General features: G+C 39.1%; 1 protein-coding gene across 2 annotated transcripts; it reads left to right on the plus strand.

The window, feature by feature from the left end:
• Nucleotides 1–503: 503 nt before the first annotated feature.
• SLC13A4 (solute carrier family 13 member 4) lies at nt 504–26,931 on the plus strand. Of its 2 annotated transcripts, XM_030040936.2 has the most exons (16): nt 504–633; nt 6,201–6,329; nt 8,888–9,024; nt 9,580–9,761; nt 10,516–10,570; nt 12,222–12,261; nt 12,958–13,035; nt 14,522–14,712; nt 16,008–16,127; nt 18,996–19,097; nt 20,240–20,341; nt 21,428–21,525; nt 22,684–22,814; nt 23,639–23,800; nt 25,478–25,615; nt 26,265–26,931. In XM_030040936.2, exons 1-16 carry the CDS (start codon nt 535–537, stop codon nt 26,400–26,402), a joined length of 1,902 nt encoding a protein of 633 aa, XP_029896796.1. In that variant the 5' UTR covers nt 504–534; the 3' UTR covers nt 26,403–26,931. The 2 variants fall into 2 exon arrangements, with proteins under 2 accessions (XP_029896796.1, XP_029896797.1); XM_030040937.2 differs by lacking the exon at nt 20,240–20,341 and having other exon boundaries at nt 529–633.

The raw sequence follows: 26,931 nt of genomic DNA on the forward strand, positions 1-26,931 counted from the left end.
GTTTTAATAATTTTCTAGCAGAAAAGGAACCTGTATTTGAGACATTCAGACTATCAAACAGGAGGAAAAGAAGCAGCCTGAAACATATCTCACCCAGTTAATGAAAACAGGAATTACATTGCTGGATGATGGAAGAAAAAAACCTTCCAAAACATGGGGATAAGAATGCAACACATCTACACCTGTGATTCTGAATTAAAAAGAAAAATTATCAGAAGATCACTATGCTCCAACTTGCAAACCTCTGCATCTTATGGTGTGATAATAATTTGGATGTGTTGGTGAGCCCTACTTAAACTGAACGTCTTTTTAATTGAAAAATCATTAAGGTTTCTTTTCAAAACAACAGATTGAAGAATAAACAAATTAAGAAAGCTATTTTGGGTGACTGGGTGGGGATAGGAAATGAGGCAGTGAGAAACCTTTCAGTGAAATCCAGGTACAGGTGAAGGAAAACGTGGAGTGAAAGTTGGAGTATCCAAGGAACCGGAGAAGAAACCCAAGGAGAAGAAAGCCACCAGAAAGTAAAAGAGCATGGCAATGATGAAGGAGATTCTCCGATCCAGAAACCTCTTGCTTGTTGTTCTCATTCCACTTCTGCTGCTTCCTCTGCCACTCTTATACCCCAGCAGCGTAAGTACCTTTTCATTTTCTTTTTAACAAAGCCTCTGAGTGCAGTAGCTAGTCATGCAGGGTAAGTCTGCAGCGTGCAAAAAGAAAGGCAAAGACCTAAATAAGCATTGCCCTTAGAAAAATCAAGTACTCAAATTTGAAGGACTGGGAAAGTCACTGAGAAGTCACCACAGTAAGAACCAGAGCTACCTTGAGTCATGTCACAAGTGGAGCTGAAGAACCAGGTGAAGCTAGTAAAGCACTATAAAGCAGAAATATTGTATCTCTTCTTATTGTACACTAATGTGTGTGTGGAAGAGGGAACAGAACAAACATATCCACTAAAATGTTCTTTAAGGAGAGGTCTTTAAAAGGAGCACTTCTAGTGTCATTAGCTTTTAATAGGAAGTATGCATAGAGGGACTTCTAGTACCTGAGGATTTATGAATACTACCACTTTATCAAATAGAAATGCAAAGGATTAGAAATTGTATAGCAGTTTTCAAAAATAAAACTGTAGTATTTTGTTTAGAAAGAAAAACAGTATTCATAGCAAGGAAATGTTCCTACACCACTGAACTGTATGTTGCACTTTGAAAGAGTTTTCCTGCTCTGAACTTCAATGTATATCTCGGCTGTCCTCTTATAGTGGTTTTCCATTTCTTCTCTCTCAAGAGAGGGAATGAATGACAGACAATTGTGCTCTTCTTCAGAGAACAGCAGAGCTCACCATTTCACAGAGGCTTGTTTTAGAAAAGGGTTTAATCTCCCCCAGTGTCACTGGAAGGGTGACATAAGAACAGATACTCCCTGACATGCCCATATGGCACTGTAACTGCAGCATGCACGATGTGCCTTGAGAACCTCTCCTAGGAAATAAGAGATTCACCGCACTAAAATTTGTCACCCACGTTTGCTCCCTATGGGATTCAGAGACACAGGAATTCAGAAGCAATAAGGAAACTCTTTAATAACCAAGGGAATTGTACTAGCATCGTATGGGTGCTGAAACAGAAGTTCACTGACAGTATTGCTGCAAGAATTGCTATTATACAGTACAAGCTCTTCTGCGCTATTACTGTGCACTTCATAGTGTTGCTTTACTGCAAATTGATATGAAAAGCCATCAGATGATGTTTTACATCCACTTTATATATACATGAATGATAAAGCATAGCCATGAATCTGACCCAGAGTTGGACAAATGTTTATAATGCTATTAAGAGAACATCTACACCAAATAAACTCAGTTGACAATACACTATTCAAGTGGTTTAGTGTAGCATTTACATTGTTACAACCAATTCAATATGATTACTTCTTAAACCTGAAGATTAAATTTGTCACCTGCTCACTTACTTACATTTTCATTTATCAGACAATTATGTTAGTTTTCTGTCTTCCTTATAGAGATCAGAATTACCAGGTGGTTTATATTTGCATTTCTGCAGGAAATCAGCTTGCAGCTTCTTTGATGATACCAGCATAACTCTGGAAATATCAAAGGAATATTACATGTGTAGTGGCAAGAGCAATCAAAGGGAGCACGAGGACTCAGAACTGTTTGTATGGCTAATGGGAATAATGTCCACAGCTTCTTTTCTGTTATTTTTTGACAAGAAATGGTTGGTAAAAAAAAAAAACTGAGAAAATTTGCTTGAATTCCTCTTCCCTTTCCCAAGTTTAAACGTGAACAATGACTTGTACAACAGGTTTTGGACGTGCATAAATGCCTTTCAGGTCATGACACATACAGAAAAAAACATTGTGTGCTTTACAAACTGTGGGTCTTCTTCATTCTGTCCTTATTCCCCTCATTGTTAACAGTGACGTCGAAGCATTTTTGCCTTTTTCATCTTTATCCACCTTTTTTCATAAAGCCACTCGATACCATAAAGCATGCCACATGAATTCAGTCAGTTGCGGGCAGGGTCTCCTATGACCGGTGACCCTGTGGCCACACTGAACCCAATCAAGGACACGTGGATGACTCCTCCAAAGTCAGCAAGAGTTGCTGTAAGCTGTGAGACCTGCAGCATCAGGTGATGTTGACACCTTGCCAAATGAGCAGAAAGGACCCTAAAGCACAGAACATGCTCTGAACAGCCATGGATGGCATACTTTCATTCAACTTTGGTTTTATTTACACAAGCTGAAGGGAGGGAAATATAGCATGATCCCATCAGCTCAAAGATGGTAGTCCAGAAGCTAGACTACTTCTTCTTTGCACAGCTTAAGCACATGCCTGCATGCAAGATATGCAATGCACATCCTCAAGTGGGCAAATCTCCAACACAGAGTTTATTCTTTTTCTTAATCACTCTGAGATCCTCAGATGTTTTAGTTACAAAAGTTTTATGTATGACCCTTATTGTGGAATTTTTAGCCAGGGTTTCCTTTCAGCTTCTATTTTCTTTTCACATAAGGGACTGACTGAAGATAGGTGGTAGTCCCTCCAACCATCACATGTTTTTCTATTCCCTGCTTCAAGCCCTGAAGTGGGCTTAACAGTAATTTTCAGTGGTACACCAAGAAGTGAGAAGGGTGAAACAGTTAAAATTATACAGCCACTACTTCAGTCCAGTACTTAGTAGCTCTGGTAACCATTAATTAAATATATAAATTCAGTTCAATTAAATAGAGGAGATTAATATGGTTTCTCGTGGAAATGAGCTGATTTAAAGCACTGAGAAAATAAAGAAAGTTGCTAGACAAGCTGCTTAAGTGTTTAGTGGAGATTATCAAACTGGACTTTCCTAGTACCCAGTTTTATACCATTTAAAAATGTGCTTTATTTTAGTTTTGTTTGTAAACTGATTAGAGCCTAGTGTGTAGGAAACACAAAGACTCAGTGCCCATCCCAGCTACGTTTTGATAGAGATGCAACTTCCCTTTGTCTTATTCCATTTCCATTATCAGTCTACTTTATTGCTACACACAGAGGAGTAATAGAAAATAACAATCTACGCTCAAAGAAATTAAAAAGAAGGATATATTAGGAGTGAGAAAATAGTTTGGAATCAGGTTAGGATTAAATTAATTTTGTGAATTTTAGCAACACATATCTCTTGGACCTTACATCTGCACTGCTTCAAAATAAAAATCAATGCTTTTTCATTAAAAGGCATTTTTCTCCTCAGACAACTGCTGGATGTCATACAGAGCCCATGCAAACATAATAGTTTGTTAGCAGAACCTAATGAGTTAAAAAATAAAAAATGTGTCAGTCACTAGGTCACAAAAATGGCCCTATGCTCTGCTTTCTGTGGAATATTAACCATGAAGTATTATGTAGTTAAAGGTGACCAAGCAGCAAGTTGGCTAATATTTATGAGCCAATCCATCAGCTCCATGAGTCTCATCTAAAATAGTTTTGTCTTCCTAGTAGAGATTACTAAAAATCTCTAATGCCCGTCGCCTCACTTCTTAAATTATTTCCATTTTTAAGTCAAAATTATTGTTTGTTTTTTTACTGAGTGATCACTTGAAGTTGTTACAAACTGAACACTGGTCTTCGGAGTTTCAAACAGTATAGCAATTCCATTTTATAAAGTGCATGCTTCATAACCCATGAATATTAAAAAAATCCCTCTGATCTCATCCATTCTAAGCCAACCTTCTCAAGCCTCTCTTATAATTTTTTCTTGGTAGCAATGAAGCTACAACTGCAGTACAATCTTTTATTGTAATATTTTGCTGAAGGACCTCATCATAGAGGACTAACGAAACCTGTACTGGGGAGCATAAAACCTAAACCACTCTTCTATAAAAGTTAAGGAAGAGAAACAAATATGCACATTTCTGTGCAGTTCAGAGTACTTGTCCATCCATAAAAGAACAATCCAGAGCTAAATTTCTCCAATAGCCTTTCAGATACTCTTTATAGTCTCTAAAGTAATTGGACTTTATTTGATTCAAGGAAATTATTTTTTCTGATGACCTTATCTCAGTTTATTTTCATGGCCCTGCTTACTTGAATCAGAACTGTTTAATGTTGCACTTTTCTGAAACAGGAGTCAGAGCAAAGTCTGGCAGATAATTTAAACCCAAGCTTCTAAGCAAGCTTGGCTGCAATTTTTAAGCAAGTAAAGGAAATGGCATGTAGCAATCTATCTTAACTTTTTCTCCGGGCTGTGTTCTGCCTGTTGTTACTATAAGCTATACTAAAAAAGAGGAACAGCTGATTGTGGCTCTTTGTTAGAGGTAATGTAAAAAGGGCATGTATAAACATGAATTTAAATAGAAGCTATTGATTCATTCTATTGAACCCACACCCCTGTATAGTCTTACTTTAGACTTCACCATCTTGTTCACAAAACTGATTGCAAAAAAAGGAAGTGTAATACACGATCATCGATTTGCACAAGGATCTGTGGGAATTGCTTGTGTGACTTCTTGAAAGTTGCTTAATTTGGGAGTCATCCAGTCAGGAAACAAAAGGAATGAAATTATATTTTAACACACTCAAATAGCATTTGTGAACAGTGAATTTTCTAAACAATAGCCATTGTGAGCTGTGAATCCATACGGATTGGTAAGTTCTTACGGAATAGCCAGAGATTAGTGAAGAACAGGTAGATTTAGAGCTGGTGTAAATCAGTGCAGATCCACTAGCTTCCATAGAACTGCCGGTTAGACCCAGTACAGGAGCTGGCTTCAAATTTGAGGAAAAGAAAGGAAAAACATTTTCCTGAGGGTAATTTCTATAATTATTAGTAAGAAATATCCCCAGGCTTCTAAGGATAACAAACTGAGCCTAAGGAGAACTCCACTGAATGCCATAAAGACAGACATATCTATCTAAAAAAATGTACCAGAAGACTTCTGTGGACTAGCTGTGTTTTCATGTAAAAATATTCATCAGATAGCACCTTTCTCCATCATACACCCGCTCTCCAGGAATGCTCAGCACGATCTTGTCGTGGCTTTCTCTACCAGTACCTTGGACAGCAGCAAATTGGGCTGATTTACTCTTGTTAACCCATTGCCTCTAAGGCCTTCAGGTCTGTGCTCGGCTTCCAAGGGTCTGTGGAAATTACCTGAGAAAATAAAAACAACTGACACAAAATGTAGGTTTGCACACTGTTTAAAAAAAGCAATCTTTCAGAGTATTTCCCAAAAGAGCCTTTATGTAGCTTTATCCGTGCTATGGCAAATGTGAACGTTCTCATCTGATCCTGAAAACTACGGGTTCCTATTCTTGTCCAGTATTGGAAAGAAAGCTGTGTAGAAATACCAGCTCCACAGGCCAAATCTGAGGAGTCATGGTTGAACATTTGGTAAATATTGGATTATGGAAATCAAACAAATCTGTCAATGCAGTTGGAACCATTATTTTGCTGATAAATATTTTTATCCCAATGTTTTGCCCTAGCTTATGTGCAAAGCCTTTCATTAGTGTCATCTTCTGGAACTGGCTATTCAGGTGGTAGCCTAGATTTCACACCCAAACGGCTGCACCTTAGGAGGTCCTTATGCAGTCCTTGTTGATTTTTTTAAGTCCAGGTACCCACAGTCTGATGAGTCACAAGGCGTCCACAGCAGGTGGTGGGGCAGTAACACATAACCTCTGTGCTTTCTCCCTACAGGAAGCCTCCTGTGCCTACGTGCTGATCGTGACGGCTGTATACTGGGTCTCTGAAGCCGTACCTCTTGGTGCAGCAGCCTTAGTTCCTGCTTTCCTATACCCACTTTTTGGAGTCATGAAGTCCAGTGAGGTCAGACCAGTATGCACTTTTTTATCATTTAATATTGTTACTCTCAGTTAATTATCTGAATAAACTAATCTTAGTGGACTAGCAAGACTAAGAGGTGTGGGAAGAAAAAGTGTACATCTTGTAATGTATAACTTGGGCCAACCAGCTCTTTCTTCTACTGAAGATAGATACACAGAAGGCTGTATTAGCCAAGAGAGGTGTCCATCCTGTCAGCTACTGCATAACCAATAATTCCCCAAATCTATTGTATCAAAGGATTCCACCTTTCCCCTCCTCCAAAACCAGGTAAACAGCAGTTATGGAATAAACTGTAAAGTTTCCTTCCAATTATATTTATTACAGGTGATGTGTAAGACTAGATAATTTTGTTATCCAGGTGAATGTCTAGTCTTTTTTTCCAAGCTGTAATCTTAGTGCTGCGTTGTAGCCATGAGTTCTAAGGCAAGGAGTAGCTGTACAAAAAAGTCTCTATGATCAGTTCTGAATTTGCTTACTTGAGGGTATTTTTTTTAAATGTTACTTTCTTTCATGATATGCCAAGAATTTATTTTATTTAATCTACAGCTTTTTTTCCCCTGCTTTTTTCTCTCTCATTTTTGGGGTTGGGGGGGCATCCCACTTGATTTACAAGGACTAGAAATACAGATAAGAACACAGAAAAGTATATAGCAACCGTAAAATTGTTGATTTCTAACACAATCTAGCACTGGGCATACCAATAAATGGATAGAATCAAGCATGAACCAAGAGTTTTATGACCTGTCTTATTCCTCCCAGTGGTATAACAACTGTGTAATATAATCAGATACATTTCCATACCAACACAGTTAAATATTTTCAAGATTTTTTTTTCTAACATAAAGGTAAAGTAGTTACGTATTTTCATTACAAAATTCTGCAGCATATTGGAGAGGGAAAATTTAAGGGCAGCCTGACAGAAATTCAATGTAATATCAAATTAAATGACAGTGAGACTACTGCAGAGAATGTATTATTTGCTTTAGGAACAGAATAAAACCCTGTATTTTAAAATAAACAACTCAGATGATGCTGCAGTATTTCCAGTCTGCTGTTCTGGAGTGCCAAAGAAACCAAGGGCCCTTGCCTAGCAGTTTAAGCTACAAATAACTCACAGGGTCTTAAGAACATAAGCCAGTGTGTTGTATATGTTTATGTGTGTATTAATAAGAATATTAGTATTCACTTGTTTCTCCAAAATGACTGTGAAAGGAATAAAGGAAAACAACAGATTCTTTGTGCTGCTGGCTTGATGGATTCCCTTCATTCAGTTCAAGATCTTTTTTTAACAAGGTAGCAGGAAAATAAAGAAAGTTAATGAGAAAGAAACCAGTGGAAGAAAGCCAAAAAAGTGATATTTAAAAGTTCTGGCACACAACTGTGATGGACAAGTCTATTTAGGTCACCACAAGGGATTTGTTAAATAAATATAATTAAATACTCAACTTGCTGCAGCTTTCACAAAATAACATTAGTGTCATTCTTGCACTTTTATGGAGCACCATAAGTATAACTGAGGACAATGGAAAAAATACTGCTTCTACTGATTTTAATTGTTTTAAAATGCTGGCATCTACATTTGGTTAGCGGAATAGTTTTAAACTGAAGAAACGATGTTTTTGGAAAAATATTCCAGCAACAGCTTGGGAAGGATTGCATCAGAATGAAATGAAAAATTTAGCTAGACTCCAAGCATCTGTCTGTAACTTTTATTTTCTCCTATTTGTTTGCTTTCACACAAGAGAGTGTGTGTGTGTGAATGTTTTTGTTTGCTTCATTTGTTATTTTTGTAGTCACTTCACAGAACATCTCATATCTTAGCAAGCCCCACATTCAAGAATGCTGCTTTGGAGGACCATGCATTGTCTCTGAATTTTTTCCTGAGCCAGTTGATGATTTTTGCTCATCCCCTTTAAATTAAAGTTTTCTTTTTTTAAACTTTGCCCTGTTTTCCTGATACAATGGAGATGGATTTCCATTGTGAAAAGTTCTAGCACGGGGTTTGTGGATCATCACAGCAATATCCCAACTTTTCACTATTGCATTCAGCGAGCATGTCCCAAAGGACTTTTTTCTGAAGCTGTAAGTTCTAGGGATGCCACATTTTGCCCAACAGTTGAACAAGACATAAGAAATACAAACAAGGTAGACAATGACATCTCCAAAAGCAGATGAAGCACTTGAATAAGCTGCCTTCAGTGCAGAGGTTTCTCTGTGGCTGTTTCAATCTGGACCTAGCTGAGTGATTAACTGCAGGCAGCGAGCATCCTGCTCAAAGAAGTAAAATCTATCTTGATGTCTTCAAAGCTGAGAAACCTACTAACAAGTGGGTATAGAGCCTTGTTATTTGTAAACACAACATGAAAGAGATTAAAGAGAGCATTTTGACTCACGAATTCTTCATTTTCTCCAGCTCCCCATCATTCTTTCTGTAAGGGGAAAAAATCCACAATACCATATTTCTTCTCATTCAGCATGATCTCTGTGTAGGGTAGTTACTGCTTGTTTAACTGACTGTTTCCCCCTTGTCCTTAATGCAGGTGGCTGCCGAATATTTCAAGAACACAACTTTGCTCCTCATGGGCGTGATTTGTGTGGCAGCTTCTGTAGAAAAGTGGAATCTCCACAAGCGAATCGCCCTGCGCATGGTCATGATGGCTGGAGCAAAGCCAGGCATGTGAGTGAACCTTTGACTTTGGGGTAGTCTGAGGCTGACAGCAGCAGCTTGAAAGAGCAAATAACATCTCCAACTTTCCCATCCATGGGTACAAGCTAGCTTGGTTTGGGGCTCTTTTTCCTACCCACCTTTCATTTCAGAGTTTGAAAGCTTACAAATTTTCTCATCCTCTTTCTGCCACCTCCTACTCCTTGACTTGTTGTCCCTTTGCTCTCTATTTTTTACTGGTACTGATTTTAGTCTCTCTGTTCGTTCTTTGCCTGTTGTTTAGCAAGCACAAAAGGATGATTAAAACCTGGATAAACTGAAAAACGCTGTTTCTCACGTCACATGCCGATTTTCACGTGGGGCAGCAAATGGCTTCCAGTGATACATTGTCTTATGACAGTTCTCAGCACAAGGCAGCATTTTATCTGCGCACAGTATGATATTTTGGCACCCACAAAAAGAAAAAGACACCGCGTACTTATCAGTTGACTAATGAAAATGTTAGGCAAGGAGGCCCTTAATACTTCTGAAAGTGCCTCAAGAAGATTTCCCTGTGTTGTACTCCAGGTTGCTTCTTTGCTTTATGTGTTGCACCACGGTGCTCTCCATGTGGCTTTCCAACACATCCACCACAGCCATGGTGATGCCAATCGTGGAGGCAGTGCTCCAGGAGCTAGTGAATGCTGAGGAGGAGCGCGAGGTCATCAGTACTGCAGGCAGCACCATTATTGAAGAAAACGAGCCAATAGGTATTTGTCAATATTGGCCATTCTTTTCTCATTTGTTTATCAGTGACCAGACTCGTTGATACACAATATTCAAATTCTATCGAGGTCAGAGTTGTCTGACTTGTACTGCCAAAGACCTAGTCCATACTCTTTCTTTTTGTACTCTGATATTTCTTTCAAAGAATGAAAGAAAGTTTCAAGATGTGATGGGACAATTGGAATTGGGAAACTATTTATGTTGAATTAGGGCATTACTGGAGTTTATGTGTCATAAACTCTTAGGTCATAGGATTTTACAGGGCTGGAAGGAAACCTCTGAGAAGAAATTAAAAGAAATGTAGAAGAGGCCCAAAAGTGTGCTCTGTGACAATCCCACACTTGCCTGTTCTACCCCTGCCCTCCCAGGCTGCCCAGGTCAGAGCAGGTGCCACAAAAAAAACTGGTTAGAGCTCTGAGGTTCGTTTCGTTCATTCTTTCCCAGAAAGAAAGGATTTGGGAAGAAAAGAATCTCTCTTTTCTTTCAATTCACAGATTCCGGTCTGAAAATGATGTCATCTAACCTTGCCTATTATACATAGGTATGATAGTCTTTTAATTGCCAGAGGCATGTGATTGGGACAATATGACACAATAAAATGCTGCATAAGGGTCACAGAGTAACTGAGATGGTTTGGACAAGCTTTTGTTTGCAGTAGCTTTTCCAGGTTCGGTGCTGCGGCCCAGAGGCTCAGCTCAGGTCTTACCCCAAGGGCTGCTTTCTCTTCCTTCATTGCAGGTCTCAGCGAAAAGCATGGCCAACCTTCACTGGAGCTTATCTTCATCAATGAGGAGTAAGAATGAACCCTGTACATCACGACTGGAGATTTGAGCCCTACACAGGTTGCAATGAGATGAACCCAGGAGTAGAGCCAGGAAGGGCAAGCAGAAGCTTACAAGTGAATGTTTCAGATGTGACTGACAAGGAAGGCTTATATGAGAAATGGGATTAATGTAATGGTCTGGATCTCACTAAAGCTTCCCAGTATTTATGTATTTTTTAACACTATGGCCATTTCAGAGAGAAGGAAAATGTTTCTCAGGGTTTGAAAGATCTTTTGAAGTTTGTGTTTGTGCTGTATAAGAGAGTTCTGCCCACAGATTTTTATTTCTGTTCCCCTGAAGGAACAGAGATGGAGAGGATCCAAGCACAGTATGGAGTGCCCACAGGACATATCCAGAGGGAAGACTCTTACAGAGGATTCCTGAGGAAAGTCTGAACTTTCAAGAGCATTCAAGAGAGAGATGTGGGCCAGAGGGGGGAGAACCAACAAAAACCACCCCTCCTCCCCCAAAAAGCCCTGTAAAATATTTCTTTTAATATAGACAAATTTCTTTGGAAGTTTAAAACACTAGCAGTTTCAACCAGATCTCTATTTGCAGTAAAATCTAGTAAGGTGAAAAGGGCAAATCAAGGAAAGGACTAATTTCTTTGTGAAATCATCAAATCAACCAGCAGTTCAAGGTACACAGGAGAATATACAAAGTTATTGTCCTAAAACTATAGTATAGGTTAAATCCTAAGGAGCGTCTTCTTACAAGGTGTGAGAATAAATCACACAGTCCCTTCTTGAGCTCCCTCTATATTATTCACAAGTGTTAAAATAAGAGAAACAAGTTCTTGTTACACCTTTAAAAATTTACTTTAAACCAAACATTATTCAAACAGCACATGTTGATGACTTTAAGTTAACTTGCAAGGTCTAAATAGTTTTCTCATTTCTCTGGAGACTAATGGGTCCTCCAATATTCCCTCTGTTATCTCTTTTTATCCTAGCCATATTTTCTGTGCAGTATAGAATCAAATTTTCAGTTTGGCATTGTGCCATTAATCCCTTTAAGCCCTATTGAAGAATATGTGTGGGATATTTCATAACAGAACTATTATTAAAATAGTATTACTTGAAAAAGAGCTTGAAATTTGGCAGGAAAAGAAAAGTAGCACATCTTCTGGAATTAAATCTGTTTTCAATGTCAAAGTAAAAGTTCAGTGGATTGTTTGCATGGTCCACATGCCACACAGGACAGATTTTAGTGAAAGCTTTAATGTGGTACAGGTAGGTGCTCAGAAACAGCATTGGAGAGGTCAGCAGAGGAAGAACTTGAGTAGAACAAGACAGTGGTAGTGCTGGATTGCCTGGTGATTCACTCCACTGTGAATGGAGTCCATTCCTAGAATGGGGTATGTACTACCTAGAATACATATTTTTTCTTGCACGGAGGTGGAACCCCATTGCTGCACAAAGATAGAGCTGTGAAACATAATGATGACTCATGTATCTGGCCAAGACACCACATAAAAGGTCCTTATAAATGGTATTCATCACCATTTCAGTAGGCACTAGATCTCCTGCAGATGTTGCCCCTCCTACCCATGATGTGTGCCTTTTGAGGGAGCTGGGTGAACAGGCAGTTTTAAAGTATATTTTCCTTTCTTTGTTTTAGTGCTACTACTACTGACTTCAGCTCCTTGATGCACTCAAAGGTATTGTCATAGGTAGTATCTTCTGAGCTACACTGTCTTCTAATGCAGGAACCATCAGAGCAGAGTCCACACAGCTCTGCAACAAACTGCTGTTTCCTTTATTTCAAACAAGTAGTGGTTGTTGGCAGAGAGTACGTATTGCAGAATGTCCTGCTTTGTATTTAACCTATCAACCTGCTTACACAAATCAAGTTGGGGAACATTAGCTCTGTAGTGTTGTATTTATTGCTGGAGATCCTGAGATCCAGTCAGTAAACTAACAATTCCATATGGTTTCTAGCAAGTTCAGATATGACCTTTTATTGTCCAAGTATTGCCAGCTTCTGCAGCTGAGACACCTCAGTTACTAGAACAACCTACGCATATCACAAAGTCACAGCCTCTAGCAAGGGACCTGTTAGATTCTCCTACACGGCAGAGGAAGAAGACCTAAACTTATTATAATCTGACTTCTAAGATCACTTTAAAATAAAATGAGGTTGTTGTTGTTTTTTTTTAAATCTTTTTTTTCCAGTGTAAAGTTAACAGCTGAAATTTTAGTGTGGGGTTTTGGGGGTTTTTTTGGTTGGTTGGTTGGTTGTTTTTTTTTTTTCAAAAGCCCACTACCCATGACCTTTACAAAGCATCATAAATTCTAATCTAAGTGCTCCTAGGAACAGAAAAAAAGCTAATCTAAAGGCATTTGCCTCCCTACAGAGTATGAATGGTGTGCACATGATAGCCAATCCTATTGGAACAATGAATTCTAAGAGCAATGGGCAGCACCTACCTCAGGTAAGGAGATGTTAGACCCAGGGGATGAGGGAAAAGACAGATGTGAACATCACCTGCTCCCCACTGCTTCATATTTGTTCCCTGTAAGCTGTGTTACATGGAATCGTTCTCCATCATCTTACAGCAGTCATGGCTTGGCCTTTTGCTAGTTCTTGCTCCCATTTAGATGCCCCCAGCACAGGTATATTCAGAAGACTCTCCCCCAATGGCTAGTAAAATTCATTTAGCTTTACATTCAGTAATGTGATCACAAGTTTCCCTTCTTATTTGCTGTTCTACCCACTTTATTTCCGCAAAGCCTCCATGGAAAATAGCCCAACTCAAAAATAACAATCCCTGACACACAAAATCTTACTCAGAACTAAACCAGCAGCAAGCATGGGCCATTTAACTGTTCAGCCAGTTTGTTAGGTAGTCTTAGTATCCACCTCCTTTTTGTCTTGCCAAATATCCACAGTCAAAAGCCTCCATTACATCAGTCCATTCCAGTATTTCTGCTTCTCCTGAGCGGATCCAAGAAGCAATTGATGCTCGGACTATTGCATAAGTTGATGTCCAGGAAATATCAGGCTAAAATCAACACACGAATTTGCATTCACAGTTCAAAAGAATCTGAGTGTATGTTTCCAATAAGGGCTAATGTGCTGCTCCTGAGACTTAATTTCTTCTTATACCCATTTCCCATACACATTCAGTGTTTATTTTGTAACTAATATACTCACTTCACTTTCAGTCTACAGGAATTTTGCCCAGGGTACCCTCACGATGATGATGAACCTATAGCATGACCGATTTTACTACATAAAACCAAATCCAAATTAATAAATTTAACAAAGCTATCTGAACCACTTGCTGCCTTTTTCCTGATCCTAAATTACAGCCTTGGGTTGCATGTGGAGTGCCTGGAAGGACTGTACCTTTTTTCCAGTACAAGAACTTGATTTACCAACATGGAGACTTTCCTGTCACTGCTAAGAAAGCTTCTTTTGGAGCAACATTTTCCTGCAGCTTATTCTTCCCTATTCCCATTGCCCAGCCTTTTTCATGCCGTTTCTGAGGCCCCTAGCACTCCATTCCTAATTAGACTCCCTGAGCCAGTATAAGTGCAACAAGTCCACCAAACATTTGTCTGGTGGCTGCTCATAAGCCTCAAGGATTATGGATTCCTACTGCTGCAGTGCTGGCAGCCCGCCCCTGCAGCCCACAAAGGCTTTCGGTATCCCGCTGAGATTCCAGTCAGAACTGGAGCTGGCCAAAACCATAGCCAGAAGTCCAATTACTGTTTGTCCTACATTTCTGCCCCAGACAAGGCAATTTCAGGCCCCTGGACAGGTTTCTAGTTCTGATCCCAGTTAATCCCTGTGAAGAAAAAACTGCCCCCTCTTACGCAAACCTGTTGTTCCTCTGGGACCAGTATCACCATGGCATTAGAGCAAGTTGGGCTGCTGTTCTGATCAGCTGCTTTTGTGAATGTATCCCCTCACAGGCTCAGATACTGGTCCTGCCTCCTAAGCCCTCAGAACTGGGTCTGAGCACTAAGTACCGGTATCAGACCAGACATGACCACATGGTCTGTAAATGCCTCTCACTGAGCATCTCCTACGCGGCAACCATTGGAGGACTGACAACCATCATAGGGACCTCCACTAGCCTCATATTCTTAGAGCACTTCAACAAGTAAGTGATATTGTGGCTGTGTGAGAATGGTGGTTGGGTCTTTATCGTCTCTGTGGCTTTCCCCATGGGTTATTTACTACCTCCAGGAACCCTTGTAAGACAGTGTTTCTAAAGCCAATTTTGTTTCCTCCTCTACTCTAATGTTATTACTAATAGTTAATGGTTGAAAGGAGGAGCTTAAGTTAATACATATCCATGTCTTTCTCTCATGCAAAATAAAAATAATTCCTCAGCATGTGGTAACATTTAAGTTTCTTCAGCAACTTCTTTTGCACTCTGGAAAAGTAAACACTAAAGCCATGAAGATATAGCAAAGCTGTCAAAGATAAATACAAAAGAAGAAATGTCATAAAATCAGCTTCAAGTTGTTCTATGGGTTCTTAGAAAGCGGGTTCTTATGGTGAACCTAGAGGCATCACTACTATTACTTGGGCTGCTCAACATGTAGTGCAAAAATAAAAAAAACTTAGAAATGTGGCCTTACACCTTTGCTTCAGAGAAGATGAGAAGCAGCTCTGATCAGCTAAGTATTTCCTTTATCATATATACCCAGGGCTCCCAAAGTCGTGAACATTACCTCTGTCAGAAGACTGGTGGTAATTCTCCTCATGCACAGCTATGCATCCAAGCTCAAACCCGATTCTGATCATCTACTGCTGCCACTGCTGCCATGGTATCCTTCATTACTCTCTCTGAAATGGTGGTAGCAAAGAAAACTAATTTTGGAAGCCATCCTTAACCCAAGGATTTGGATTTTACAGAATTTCCAAAGATCTTGCTGTTATGACTGTTCCATCAAATGCACATATCAGACATCTTTGTCAGAGTCCAGCAGACTATCATCATTATTTGTGTGGTCCACAATAAGTCATACAAAGAGATTCTGGGTGGAACCATTCTTAAGTCTGCCGACACTAAAAAGGGCTTTAACAAAAACCACAGGTAGGGCCAGAATTTCACTCCTGGTAACTCTAAGGGGTTTTGGATCTGGCTAGACAATCCAGACCATCTGGCCTTAAAGGTGTGAAGTGCTATAGGCTCATCTGTTGGTCAGGCGTGGTCAATGATTGACATCCTTTGGCAATTGGTTTCACTATGCACATGTAATCCAGCTGTTGCAAACACATACTGATGCAATTTGTCTATCATGCCATGACAAATACGTATACATACACTATATTCCATATAGTAATATCTATGTACTATATTACATATAGTGTGTGCACCTATGTATATTGGAGGTGCCTGTCCTTTCACTGTTCTAACTTCTTGTGCATTCTTTTTTTCCTTTACAGCCACTACCCAAATGCTGAAGTGGTGAATTTTGGGACCTGGTTTTTGTTCAGTTTCCCCATCTCCCTCATCATGTTGGTCCTGACTTGGTTCTGGATGCATTGGCTGTTCTTGGGTTGCAAGTGAGTGCAGGTTGTTCAAGATGCATGGATTATGAAAGCAGGGCATCTGGGGCTCCTCTAGAACATGTGTCATAAAGATGTTTCCAGTTGCAAATGACAAAAGCTAAGGCACAACTTCCTCCTTCTTGCCAGAACAATTACTGGAGGAAATCTTAGTGCTTAACTGTGCTGCATAGACAGCCGTGTACAGTATGGCTGCTTGAGAGTGACGTGCCTAGGTATCGCTGATGGAAACCCTTACTATGCATTCAACTGATTTTTTGACTCTCATGACCATGAGGATCCCATTGTGGACCAAAAATCTTGTTAAAAGTCCTTTTGGAAAAGTACAGCTTAAAAAATGAATAGAAAAATAACTGCAAGTGAACAAGTTACTATTTAGATCTGCTTCCAGCTCAATGAAATTAATGTAAGACCAGCTAGAAGTAAAGGTAAATAGACTCCATATATGTTTCTCTTTAAAGTAAAAAGGACTCACAGCCTAAGACATGAGTACATTTTGATACCAGTAAGTCCCTTAGCCCCAAAATAAGAACAAGGCTCAGACTCCTATTTCATTTGTACCACGTATTCTCTTTGCAGAGGCACGCAGCAAAGTTAATGAAAATTGACTAAATGTGTGCATTTAGAGTGGATTAGTTAATCTGCATTAAATTGTGGTGCAGACACATTTACTCAGAATTAAAGTGGCCTTAATTTGATTTAGTTTACTCTTAATAGTAAGCTGAACTGACATCACTAATTTATTTCACCTAAGTCAATGACTAAAATGATGCTTGCTGCTGACCTTGACTAGATTTGAAGAGGTAATTTAGAGGTGAATAGCTCCACGTCCTTCTCTCAGTCAGTCTCCTGAGCCTTGTAGTTCCAAATCGAAAGGCTAAACTAAGTCCTCTTTTTTTTTAATCTTGAGAGGAAACAGGCCCTAGCATGACCCTCAATTACTTGCTTTTATTTTTAAATAAATATAATTGAAATTCCACATTGCATCCAAGACCTCATACTGATTAATGTTGTTCTAAATAATACCAGAGACGGAAGCATTATCGACTTTTTGCGAAGTACTGGTTGATTCCAAGCCTCCTTAATCTCTGACTCCTGTTCACTGCAGTTCATTAAAGAACATATTATGTTAGGAGCTTGGCTACAATACTCTGCCTTCAGATCCTCCTAAGCCTAGAAACATTTATAACATGTTGAAACAGCTGCCTAATGCCTGTGCATAAATGTTTACTGAATTCCCGTAATGTTCATGCTCTTTTCCTAGGAAGCCCCGTGTCATCAATCTGTTCTTACTTAGCCCTATTGGAATAACATGTCACATGTGATTTTTAGGCTCTGGACTAGGTCAAGGGGGAAGGATAACGGACCCACCAAATGGTTTTTGCCAGCAAGGCAGAGCTAAGGGTAGAATCATTACTATAGAACTGGCCATTATAAACCACATAGCTCTTCAGCTGCATTACTGCTGGTGGATTTTACTGGAGTCTAACAGCAAGGTTTGCAAGGGAATTTAAATACTTGTAAATGCAGAGCAGTGCTAAACGCGCTAAACCCAAGTGTCACATAGATGTCCATTTACAAGTGAAATGAAAAGCCTGTTTAAGACTTTTTGTTAACCAGACAGGGCCTGCCTGCATTTTGAGCTATGCAAATTCCTTTGAGGATCTAGCCTTAACCAGGTACATGGAGTGAGATTGTAGTCCATGGTTTGGCCAGTGCTATGGCATGGATCTCTAGTGGGGTACCAAATGAGATATTAAAATAGAAGGGACTATAAAAGCATGCCATTGTGCTCCCATGGTACTTCAGTCACTGAAGTCCCTGCTGCTGCAGCCTATTTTAGACTGGCTTAGCTGCAGAGGTTTCTTAACCCACCCCACGCACCGCTGTGTGACAGAGGGTACAGCTGGAGCAGAAAAGCAGAGCTCTGTGCCTCAAAGCACAGCAAAGTGATGCTACTGGAAAGAATAAAAGGAAAAGGTTAAAGTGAGCTTGCAAGTAGCTTAATTTCAATTAGGAATGTTGAGGCTTTGTTATAGTATGAAGGCAATTTGAATAAACTAAGGATTTCACCTAATTTTCATACAAAAGTATAGCAGGTTTAAATATATTCAGCCATGAAATGTGCTTGTGCTTCTATGTCCCTGGCAGAAGTACAGGTATTTTTCACCAGGACAAAACACTAGGCTGATTCCCTTGCCCTCTGTGGCAGAGGCAATTTGCTGTTACACTGATTGTGCCTGGTTTAGAAACAGCTAGTATTAGTAGAAGCAGACAGGTCGTGAAAGCTGTTGGGAACCTCAGCACAGCTTTCCCCCATTACTTCCTGTGAATCCTGAATATTCAAGTCAAACCTGGGCCAAAAGCCAGCCCGAGCCCCATATGTGTTGGATACCCCTGATCCAACTGGAAAGCATAGAGTTTCCCCATTAAAAAATCTGTTGATAGCTGGCCTCTGTCACAGTCTTTCCATGTGATGACAGAAATTAGCCATAGCCTTTGGAGGTTTCTGGCACCAGAAAAATCTGGCCACCGCCAGCTGTTTGAAGAAGCCTACAGAAAGGGAGCCCAGCCACAGCTCGAGATGGCTCAGTGATACCAGTCAGTATTAGTCAGAGCACCCTGGGACCTTCCTACTATGTCTAGGATTGATTCTCAGAAGATCTGGAAACTCAGCTACGCAAAGATCACGTGCAGTAATTTCCCTTCACATTGCCATCAGGCCTTGCCCCAGTCACATTGTCTCCTAACAAACAGCCCCTGGCAACTGGAATTTTCAGTTTGCCTCATTGCTGTTATTTTTTATGTCTTTTTTTTTTTTTCACTTGATGCCCTTGTCTAATTTTACTGTGCTATCTACCTCAGTTTTAGAGAGACCTGTTCTGTGAGCAAGAAGAAGAAGACCAAACGGGAAGAAATGTCAGAGAGAAGAATTCAAGAAGAATATAAGAAACTGGGAAATGTTAGGTAAAACAGACCTGCCTTCCTCAGGAATTTGCCTCTCTAGGCAGGACCATCCTCTCATATTGCCCTCCATGTTGCCTTTGGCTCATGTAGATTATTCTTAAACTGTCAGCTCTTTCTCCTCCTTTCCAGGCTAGAAGTAGAACTAAATGCAAAAATGAACTAAAATTGAAGACTTTGTTACAAGCATGCATTTATTTGCTCATTTATTTATTTCTAAAGAAAAAGGAAATAAAAGGAAAGATTCAGGTTTATACCAGAGTCCAAAGGTCATCTGAGTCAAGGTTTGTCTCTACCTTTGAACTAAACCATTAAAGGACTCCCCAATTCAGGCATATACTCGCTTTGGTGGATAGCAGTTCACTGTTAGCAAAGGCTTTGCACCAATCTCCCATGCCATGAGATGCCCAGCCCTCCCAGTTGCCCATAGTCTTTATTCATGGTGGCAAGAAATGTCTCTTGAAAAGCTTATTTTGCAGATTTTTCATTTTTCAAAAGGGATGATACCCCATAAAATCCATTCTTCCCAAAACATTTTTGTGTTGTTCAACTGAAATATTGACAGATCAACTTGCTGAATATGATCAACTCTGAATCTTGACTGTTGTTCAGACTGTGCCTAAATATGAAACCATACTTAATTTAAATCTATCCTAAATTAAAACTCAGTATCCTCAAGTCCCCTTATATATACTCCATGTGTTTAAAATATCTGTGCTAATCTACATTGTAATTTGCTCTTACACTTTCTATACTTTTAAAAAATGCAATAGAAAGTGTTCACAGTGGAATAGTAACATGAGCTTTACCTTGTTAACACATTTAATCAGATAATAATGCAAATACTACACAAGCATTTATAAATATTTTCCTACAGGTCTTGCCCATGAATTACTGAATTGCAAATACAGACGGATATTTTTAGCCTATTTTTTACTGGGTTTATATGGTTCTCAGCTGGGAGCAAAACGTAGAATTCTTTAATTCAAACTAATCTTCCTTTCTATTTTCCATATGGTTTTTATCCTTTTTTTTTGGAACCAATTTCTACTTTGTTACTTCTCTGGAACTTGCTCTTGGGTTTTCAGAAAGACCTTGGATTTAATGCCTAGATTTTTTTTTTTTTTTTCGCTTTTGTTTTCTAGCTATCCTGAGATGGTGACTGGATTTTTCTTCATTCTGATGACCTTGCTTTGGTTTACTCGTGAGCCTGGCTTTGTACCAGGGTGGTCATCTTTTTTTGAGAAGTAAGTGAAATTCCCTAAACAACTGCACAGGAATATGGCCTAGCTTCTTCTGACTTTCTGCAATAATTTTTGGCCTTAAAACATCATCAGCACTTTTAACAATGTGTGAAAAATTAAGTCTTTATTAAAAAACTAGGATTTTTGCTTTTTAAACTACATCTCTTCACATGGTGGCAAATTGTATTCTTTCTCAGTAAACAGAGTGAATTAAGTAGGGAAAGTAAAATAAATGTATTTCAAATGTAAAACAATAGGAAGGTGAGATTCTGAAGTTAAAACATTTTAGTGCTTTCGTAGAGAAGCTGTCACTGGAATAGATTGCAACTATAATTCAATTTTTTTTTTCAATTTTATTTTGAAATAATAATTTTTGTCAGAAGTGTATTTTTCTGAAGATAAATTTTATCAAGATGTCCATTTCAATTAAATATTACACAGAATGGTGAATGAAGCAAATATTTTTTCTTTTATTTTAAATAATGTTAAAACAAATTATATTAAAAGTGACTATAACACACAATGCATATCAAAGAATAAGTGATTTGAACTTAAATTTTCTTTATGTTTCTAGTGCAAAAAATTATTTTAATTTTTCATCCTAATTTTGACAGAAAAACAATTTCTAATATTGGGATTTCCTGTGGATCTCTGGAGTTTGGCACTCCTCAAAATACTTTTTCAGAATGAGTTTTAAACATTTAATTTAAAATCAATCTACAGTTCATTTCTAAAGGATCACTTGGGTTTGGCTTTTTCCCAGAATGTGTTCACTCTTTCTTGCTTCTAGTAAACACACTATTTTTCTGTACCTCCAAGTTAATAGGTTTGTAAACCAAAAGGGATTTCTTTTTTATGGGAATGTTAAAAGTTGTTGAGCAGTGATTGAAGTTGGCTACAGGAGTCAGTTTAATAAATTGGAAAAAAACCCAATTTGTATCCTTGATATGCAGACATATTTTTCTGTTAGTAAGACTTCAGAAGTGGAAATACAACTTCACCTGCAACAATTTGCTTGGAGCCATGTACCCTGCTTGGAAACGTTTCTGTTAGTGTGTTTTTATGATAACCCCACTGTTTCTTTCATAGGAAAGGTTACCGGACTGATGCCACCGTCTCTGTATTTCTTGGTTTTCTCCTTTTCCTGATTCCAGCAAAAAAGCCATGTTTCGGAAAAAGAGAAAAAGGTGAGGAGGATGCAGCAAGAAGGAGATCTGGCACATTTTCCAGTGCCTTTAATGACATTTTTATGTTCTCTGTAAAATGTTCCAAGAAGAGATTTTTATTGTGGAAGGTCAGGGTTCAGTTTCTCCTCTGATACCAACTCTTCCTACATCAACCCCCCTTTTTTGTTGCTTTTATTCATATTGTCTCATCCAGCAGATGACAAATACATCTTGTATCTGAGGCCACCATCTCTTCTGTGTTAACAGAGTTATCAAAATTTAGGACTGAGTTTTAGGAAAGGTTGAGATGGAGTTCCATGCAGACAACTGTAAGGCAGATGTTTGCAAAACTGGCTGAAGATAAGCTCTAGTAAATAATTTGGTCATCACTTATACAGCAGAAATCATTGATAATGTCATAAAATAAACATAAAAGAGGTCAGTAAATGTCAGACAAAGTTCCAATTTTGTGCAGTGCTTCTCTCTCAGTCTTCTTGATAATAATGATTGTTATTTTCCATTCACATTTGGGTAGCACTCAGTGGTATTGATCAGTTTGCTGTGCCAGGCTTTCGGCAGTCCTGTATGAAAATACAATTGCCTGCATAGACTCTTATGTAGAGATTACAGAAGTATATAGATATGTTTATTTTTTATACTGACGTATATCATGCAGCATTTAAGAAAAATTACACTCTCTAACTCCTACTTCAAGAAAATACTCAGGCATCTAAAAAATTAACGTCCTCAGGTAAAACATAGGGGCAAAAATGCACTTTATCAAGCTTCATGGCCTAGTGGAGAGAGAAAATGCCCTTCTTTGAGAAAATAATCCCATTGTAACTCCATCTTTGTAGTCTACAGATAATTTGCACATACGTATACACAACAGAGCACACAGTCCCTCAAAAAGCTATAGAATGAAACACAGGGGTTTATAACTATTCAAGTCAACAGAGCAGCCAAGGGGAAGTCAGGACATTTGAAATTAATATGCTGCATTTTCTGAGACCAAGCTAACCAGAGAAATAGGTTACACACTTCTTTACCTCTCTCACAGATAGTTCTCAAGATAACTTCCATGGATATTACATTATTCCTACTAGTGTGAAAAATGTGAAGATCTTTGCAAAGAGGCCAATGTAATACTGGTCACACACTTGCTTTTTTTTTATACAGGAGATGGTGAAAAGTCAACAGATATTAACACACTGGATCCCATCATTACCTGGAAGGACTTCCAGAAGACCATGCCCTGGGAGATTGTAGTGTTGGTTGGAGGAGGTTATGCCTTAGCAGCTGGGTGCAAGGTACTGACTTAGATTTTTATCCTCCTTCCGAAAAAAATTATAAACCTGGACTTTTATCCTTTTATATGCTCCCCAGTTTGGATTTACGATGTGGATACTTCCAAGTTTGTACCTAACCTAGTCCCTACTCCCTGCATTCAATGGACAGCTATCTAGCTAACAAAAAGATGGTTAGGACTGAAGTCAAATGTGTAAGCATCTGCCATTTCAGATGCTTTAGAATATCTAGATATTCCTGCAAGGCTGGCAGACATGAGACAGGATCTGAGGGAGACCTCTCACTTTCTCAGCCAGCAGCTAACCAGACAGAGGGGGAACATCTCAGCTGCCACTGGATGCTCCTCTTTAGCCAACTGACTCAAGCTCCTAGCACTGACTGGACAAATCATACTCTAGGCTCTACTGACTATATCTACACGCAGTATAATTCATGAATACACAGCTAGCTCTCCTATAGACTCCTACACGTAGACAACTAAATTTGTGTATTTGAGTCTCAAAATGAATACTAAGCAGACTGTGCAATTCTTCACCACTAATTTGCAATACTCCAGTTCACATCCTGAAGAAAGAGGGAAGATCAGTCTTGGTGTCTTTTTAATGTTATTAACTGCCAGATGTATCTCTTTGTTACTATGGACAACTATTTATTAGGCACTGCAGTGAAAGCCAGTTCACTGAACAAAAGGAAATGCAGAAAGCATTGACCTAAACTTCGTTTATTTGCTGGTGGGATTCTCTGATGAAACTGCTCCAAAGAGAAGAATCTGTTTTACAAACATACTAAGTATTGAGTAATTCTTACACTTCTATCCTTTCCCCAGACCTCTGGCCTCTCTACATGGATTGGACGCCAAATGCTCTCCCTGAGCAGCCTTCCCTACTGGGCTGTAACTCTGCTGGCTTGCATTTTGGTGTCCCTGGTAACAGAGTTTGTTAGTAATCCAGCAACCATAACCATCTTTCTGCCTATTTTATGCAGCATGGTGAGTAAAAACAATGACATTTTTAGTCTGTTGTTTCCTGACAGGCTTGTAGGAATGTTTCAGGACATTAAGGTATTGGCATTCTGTTCACACAAAACCCAGCCTGTTCCCAAGCTACTGTTCTGCAGTCTTGGGCTTAGGAAAAATAATAAACTCAGGCAGACAAAAGCATATTTTAGCACCAAGAAATTTATTCAATACGTCTCAGACAAAGGGAAAACATAGCTGCTGTGCTGAGGGATTCATAGTCTAAGTACAAGAAAAGGTGACGATGCAATCAACAAGATAGGTAAAGTCCACATAAAGCTTGAGATACTTTTATCAAAGTTATTTTAAATGTGTTGTTCATTTGTCAGTAGTCACCCACTAGCTACTTGTAAGAAAAGCCTGTAGTACTGAATTTTATATCAGATTTAAATGTGTTCAAGGGGGTGATCTGGTAAGCGTACTATCATCCAACATGGAAAACAACCTGGTCTAGTGGAAGGTGTCCCTGCCTATGGTGGGGGGGGTTGGAACTAGATGATCTTTAAGGTCCCTTCCAACCCAAACCATTATATGATTCTATGATATGATTCTATGAAAGCAGAGATGTTTGTAAGGGACAGAAAAAAATCAGGAGACTGATAACAAAGGCAGAGCAAAGAGATACAAATTTCATTCTATATTTGAATAGCAGTTACAGAAAACTGTCTTATTTCTTTTCTTTTATGTAATGTGAAGCTTTTCTCACCAAGAATGCAGGTCATTAATCATGTTTCCCTATTATAACAATTTTATGGTATTGTCCCAAAGTACATTATGTGAACAGCTCTGAGGTAACATGAAGATATGGTCAAATGAAAATAAGTAATTATGTTTGTACGGCTTCTGAGTTCAGATTTAGTTCTGCTCCATGCAGAAAGAGACTCTCCTAAAAAGAAATTTAGAACAGTAATCTACTTTTAGTAGTCTGAACTGCCATCTTAAGGCAGTCTCTCTTTTTTGACTGTAAAAGTAACCTGGAGATATTTCCCTCTCCAAAATGAAGTTAGCCTTGTGAATACCCTTCCCTTTCCATCTGACATAAAACTAGGCCAAAGCAATGTAAATGAAAACGCAAAATTTCACGACCACTGAAGGCTGTAGTGGAAGAACAATTCTTTAGATCACTGTAAAGAATATTCTATCATCACTGCCTTCTCACCATGCGAGACCATGTTTGGACCACAAACAACTAGTTTTCTTAACCACTGTGCAAGAGGCCTTTACATAACAGTCTCTGTATCTTCAGCAACTGAAAGAAGTTCGTTCTTCATGTCAACCTGTTGTGACTTCTCTCAGATGCAGACTGAAGTGGCAGTCAGTGTTAAGATCCAGAAGACACAACACAGAATGACATGGAGAACAAGTGGGAGAAAGAGCAAAGGGGTCCTAACAGTAGCAGTCTCCACCCTCCCTCCATGTGAAATGTCTCAAGAGAAATCCCTGGAGCATGACCAGCTCCAAATTATAGCACTACTCTGCTCTAAAAAAAACCCAAAACAACAAAAAGACTTCCACACTTACGTTTAGAAACTAGGGAGATGAGATGCGCAGAATCCTATCTTCACATAATGCAGGGAGGGTCCTTTCATCCTAATTGTGAGCAGTGGCTTTTATCAGTTAAGTGACACACCTCTCCCTCTCTCCTTCCAGTCAGAAACCCTGCTTATCAACCCTTTATACACCCTGATTCCTGTCACCATGTGTATCTCATTTGCGGTGATGCTGCCAGTGGGTAATCCTCCAAATGCCATTGTCTTCAGTTATGGGCACTGCCAGATTAAAGATATGGTAAGTCTTGAGATTGGGTATATCCTCCCATGCTTCATGCAACCTCAACACCTCGTCCCCACATCCAGCAGCCAATAATAACAATGATGATAATGGTGCTAATATAAAGTCATATTGATCTGCACTGCTGTTATGTGACTGAGCTGCCAGATTAAGAACATCCACACATCTGCTGTAGGATACGCACCTTTCTCATCTTTATTTTTTACGAATGTAATGGTCTAAAGAGGTATCAAAGAACAGGAGTACACAATCCTTTGCATTGACCTGTTAAGACAAGCACTGGAAAGCATGAGAAATTACATTTATCACATAGCTTCACAGTAAGTCATGTAGTTATCACCCTGCTATGCGTGGTATAACTCTCCATTCTAATTATCTGATTGAGAAGTTCAAATGACAAACTGAGCAGCTTTCAAATGAGCTGCATCAGCCTCTGACTATCACTCCTGAATACGCCCACAATGTAGAGTCTGATACATAATACTCACTGTGCTTTTTTTGGCTCTAGCAATCAGTATACATAATTTATCACACTATATATGCCAGTATACATATATACATACACCCTACTGCCTTCTTTTTTCCATGTTAACTGTTTTTGATCAAGTTGTCATTGATCGTGCTCTGATGCATTTTGCTTTTGTAGGTGAAGGCTGGCCTGGGTGTAAATCTGATTGGCCTGGCTGTTGTCATGGTGGCAATCAACACTTGGGGAATTAGACTCTTCCAGCTGAATAGTTTTCCCGAATGGGCAGTGGTCAGCAACGTCACTAGCCAAACATAATCTCCAATGAAAAGAAAAAAGAAAAAAAAAGAAAAAAGTGCAAGACCAAAGCAAGTTGGGAGAAAATATTAAACATACATTGCACATACAAAAGAAAGGAAAAAACTTGTGCATACATAGAACCAGGATGATAGCAAAACCATGAAGAAAATCTACAGGGAGATCTTCTGCGTAAGCTTTTCAGTTCTGAAAAGCAGCGTGAGTTAAAAGGAGAGATTAGCTTTGCTCCTCTATTGCTGCTTTCACTGTGATACCATAACTCTGAAAAAAACCTCTCCTCCAAATTCTCTGCCTATGGGTTTTTCATGCCCTAGAACAATTACGTAGGACTTGTAAAACAGGGGATATAGGACTCCAGTGACAGAAGACAAGTATACATACACTGGTGTACTCAGTAGTAGGATATTCAGTCCTACCATTGACTCCTACAGTGAATGAAGGGTGAGTCATTCCCAAACCCAGTTTTATAAGCCTAATCCTTTTAAAGGCAAATTAGTATTCTTCTTTTGAGGTGACTCACCACTGTGTT

Source organism: Aquila chrysaetos, chromosome 17 (genome assembly GCF_900496995.4).
Source record: "Aquila chrysaetos chrysaetos chromosome 17, bAquChr1.4, whole genome shotgun sequence".
In the NCBI taxonomy this organism is placed as follows: Eukaryota; Metazoa; Chordata; class Aves; order Accipitriformes; family Accipitridae; genus Aquila; species Aquila chrysaetos.

Bases quoted from the DNA above. Each gene is read 5' to 3' on its own strand.
- SLC13A4 (XM_030040936.2), top strand. From the start codon at position 535: ATGGCAATGATGAAGGAGATTCTCCGATCCAGAAACCTCTTGCTTGTT. The intron at 22,815-23,638 runs GTACTGACTTAG...TCCTTTCCCCAG, and splicing joins CCTTAGCAGCTGGGTGCAAG to ACCTCTGGCCTCTCTACATG. The intron at 25,616-26,264 runs GTAAGTCTTGAG...TTGCTTTTGTAG, and splicing joins ACTGCCAGATTAAAGATATG to GTGAAGGCTGGCCTGGGTGT.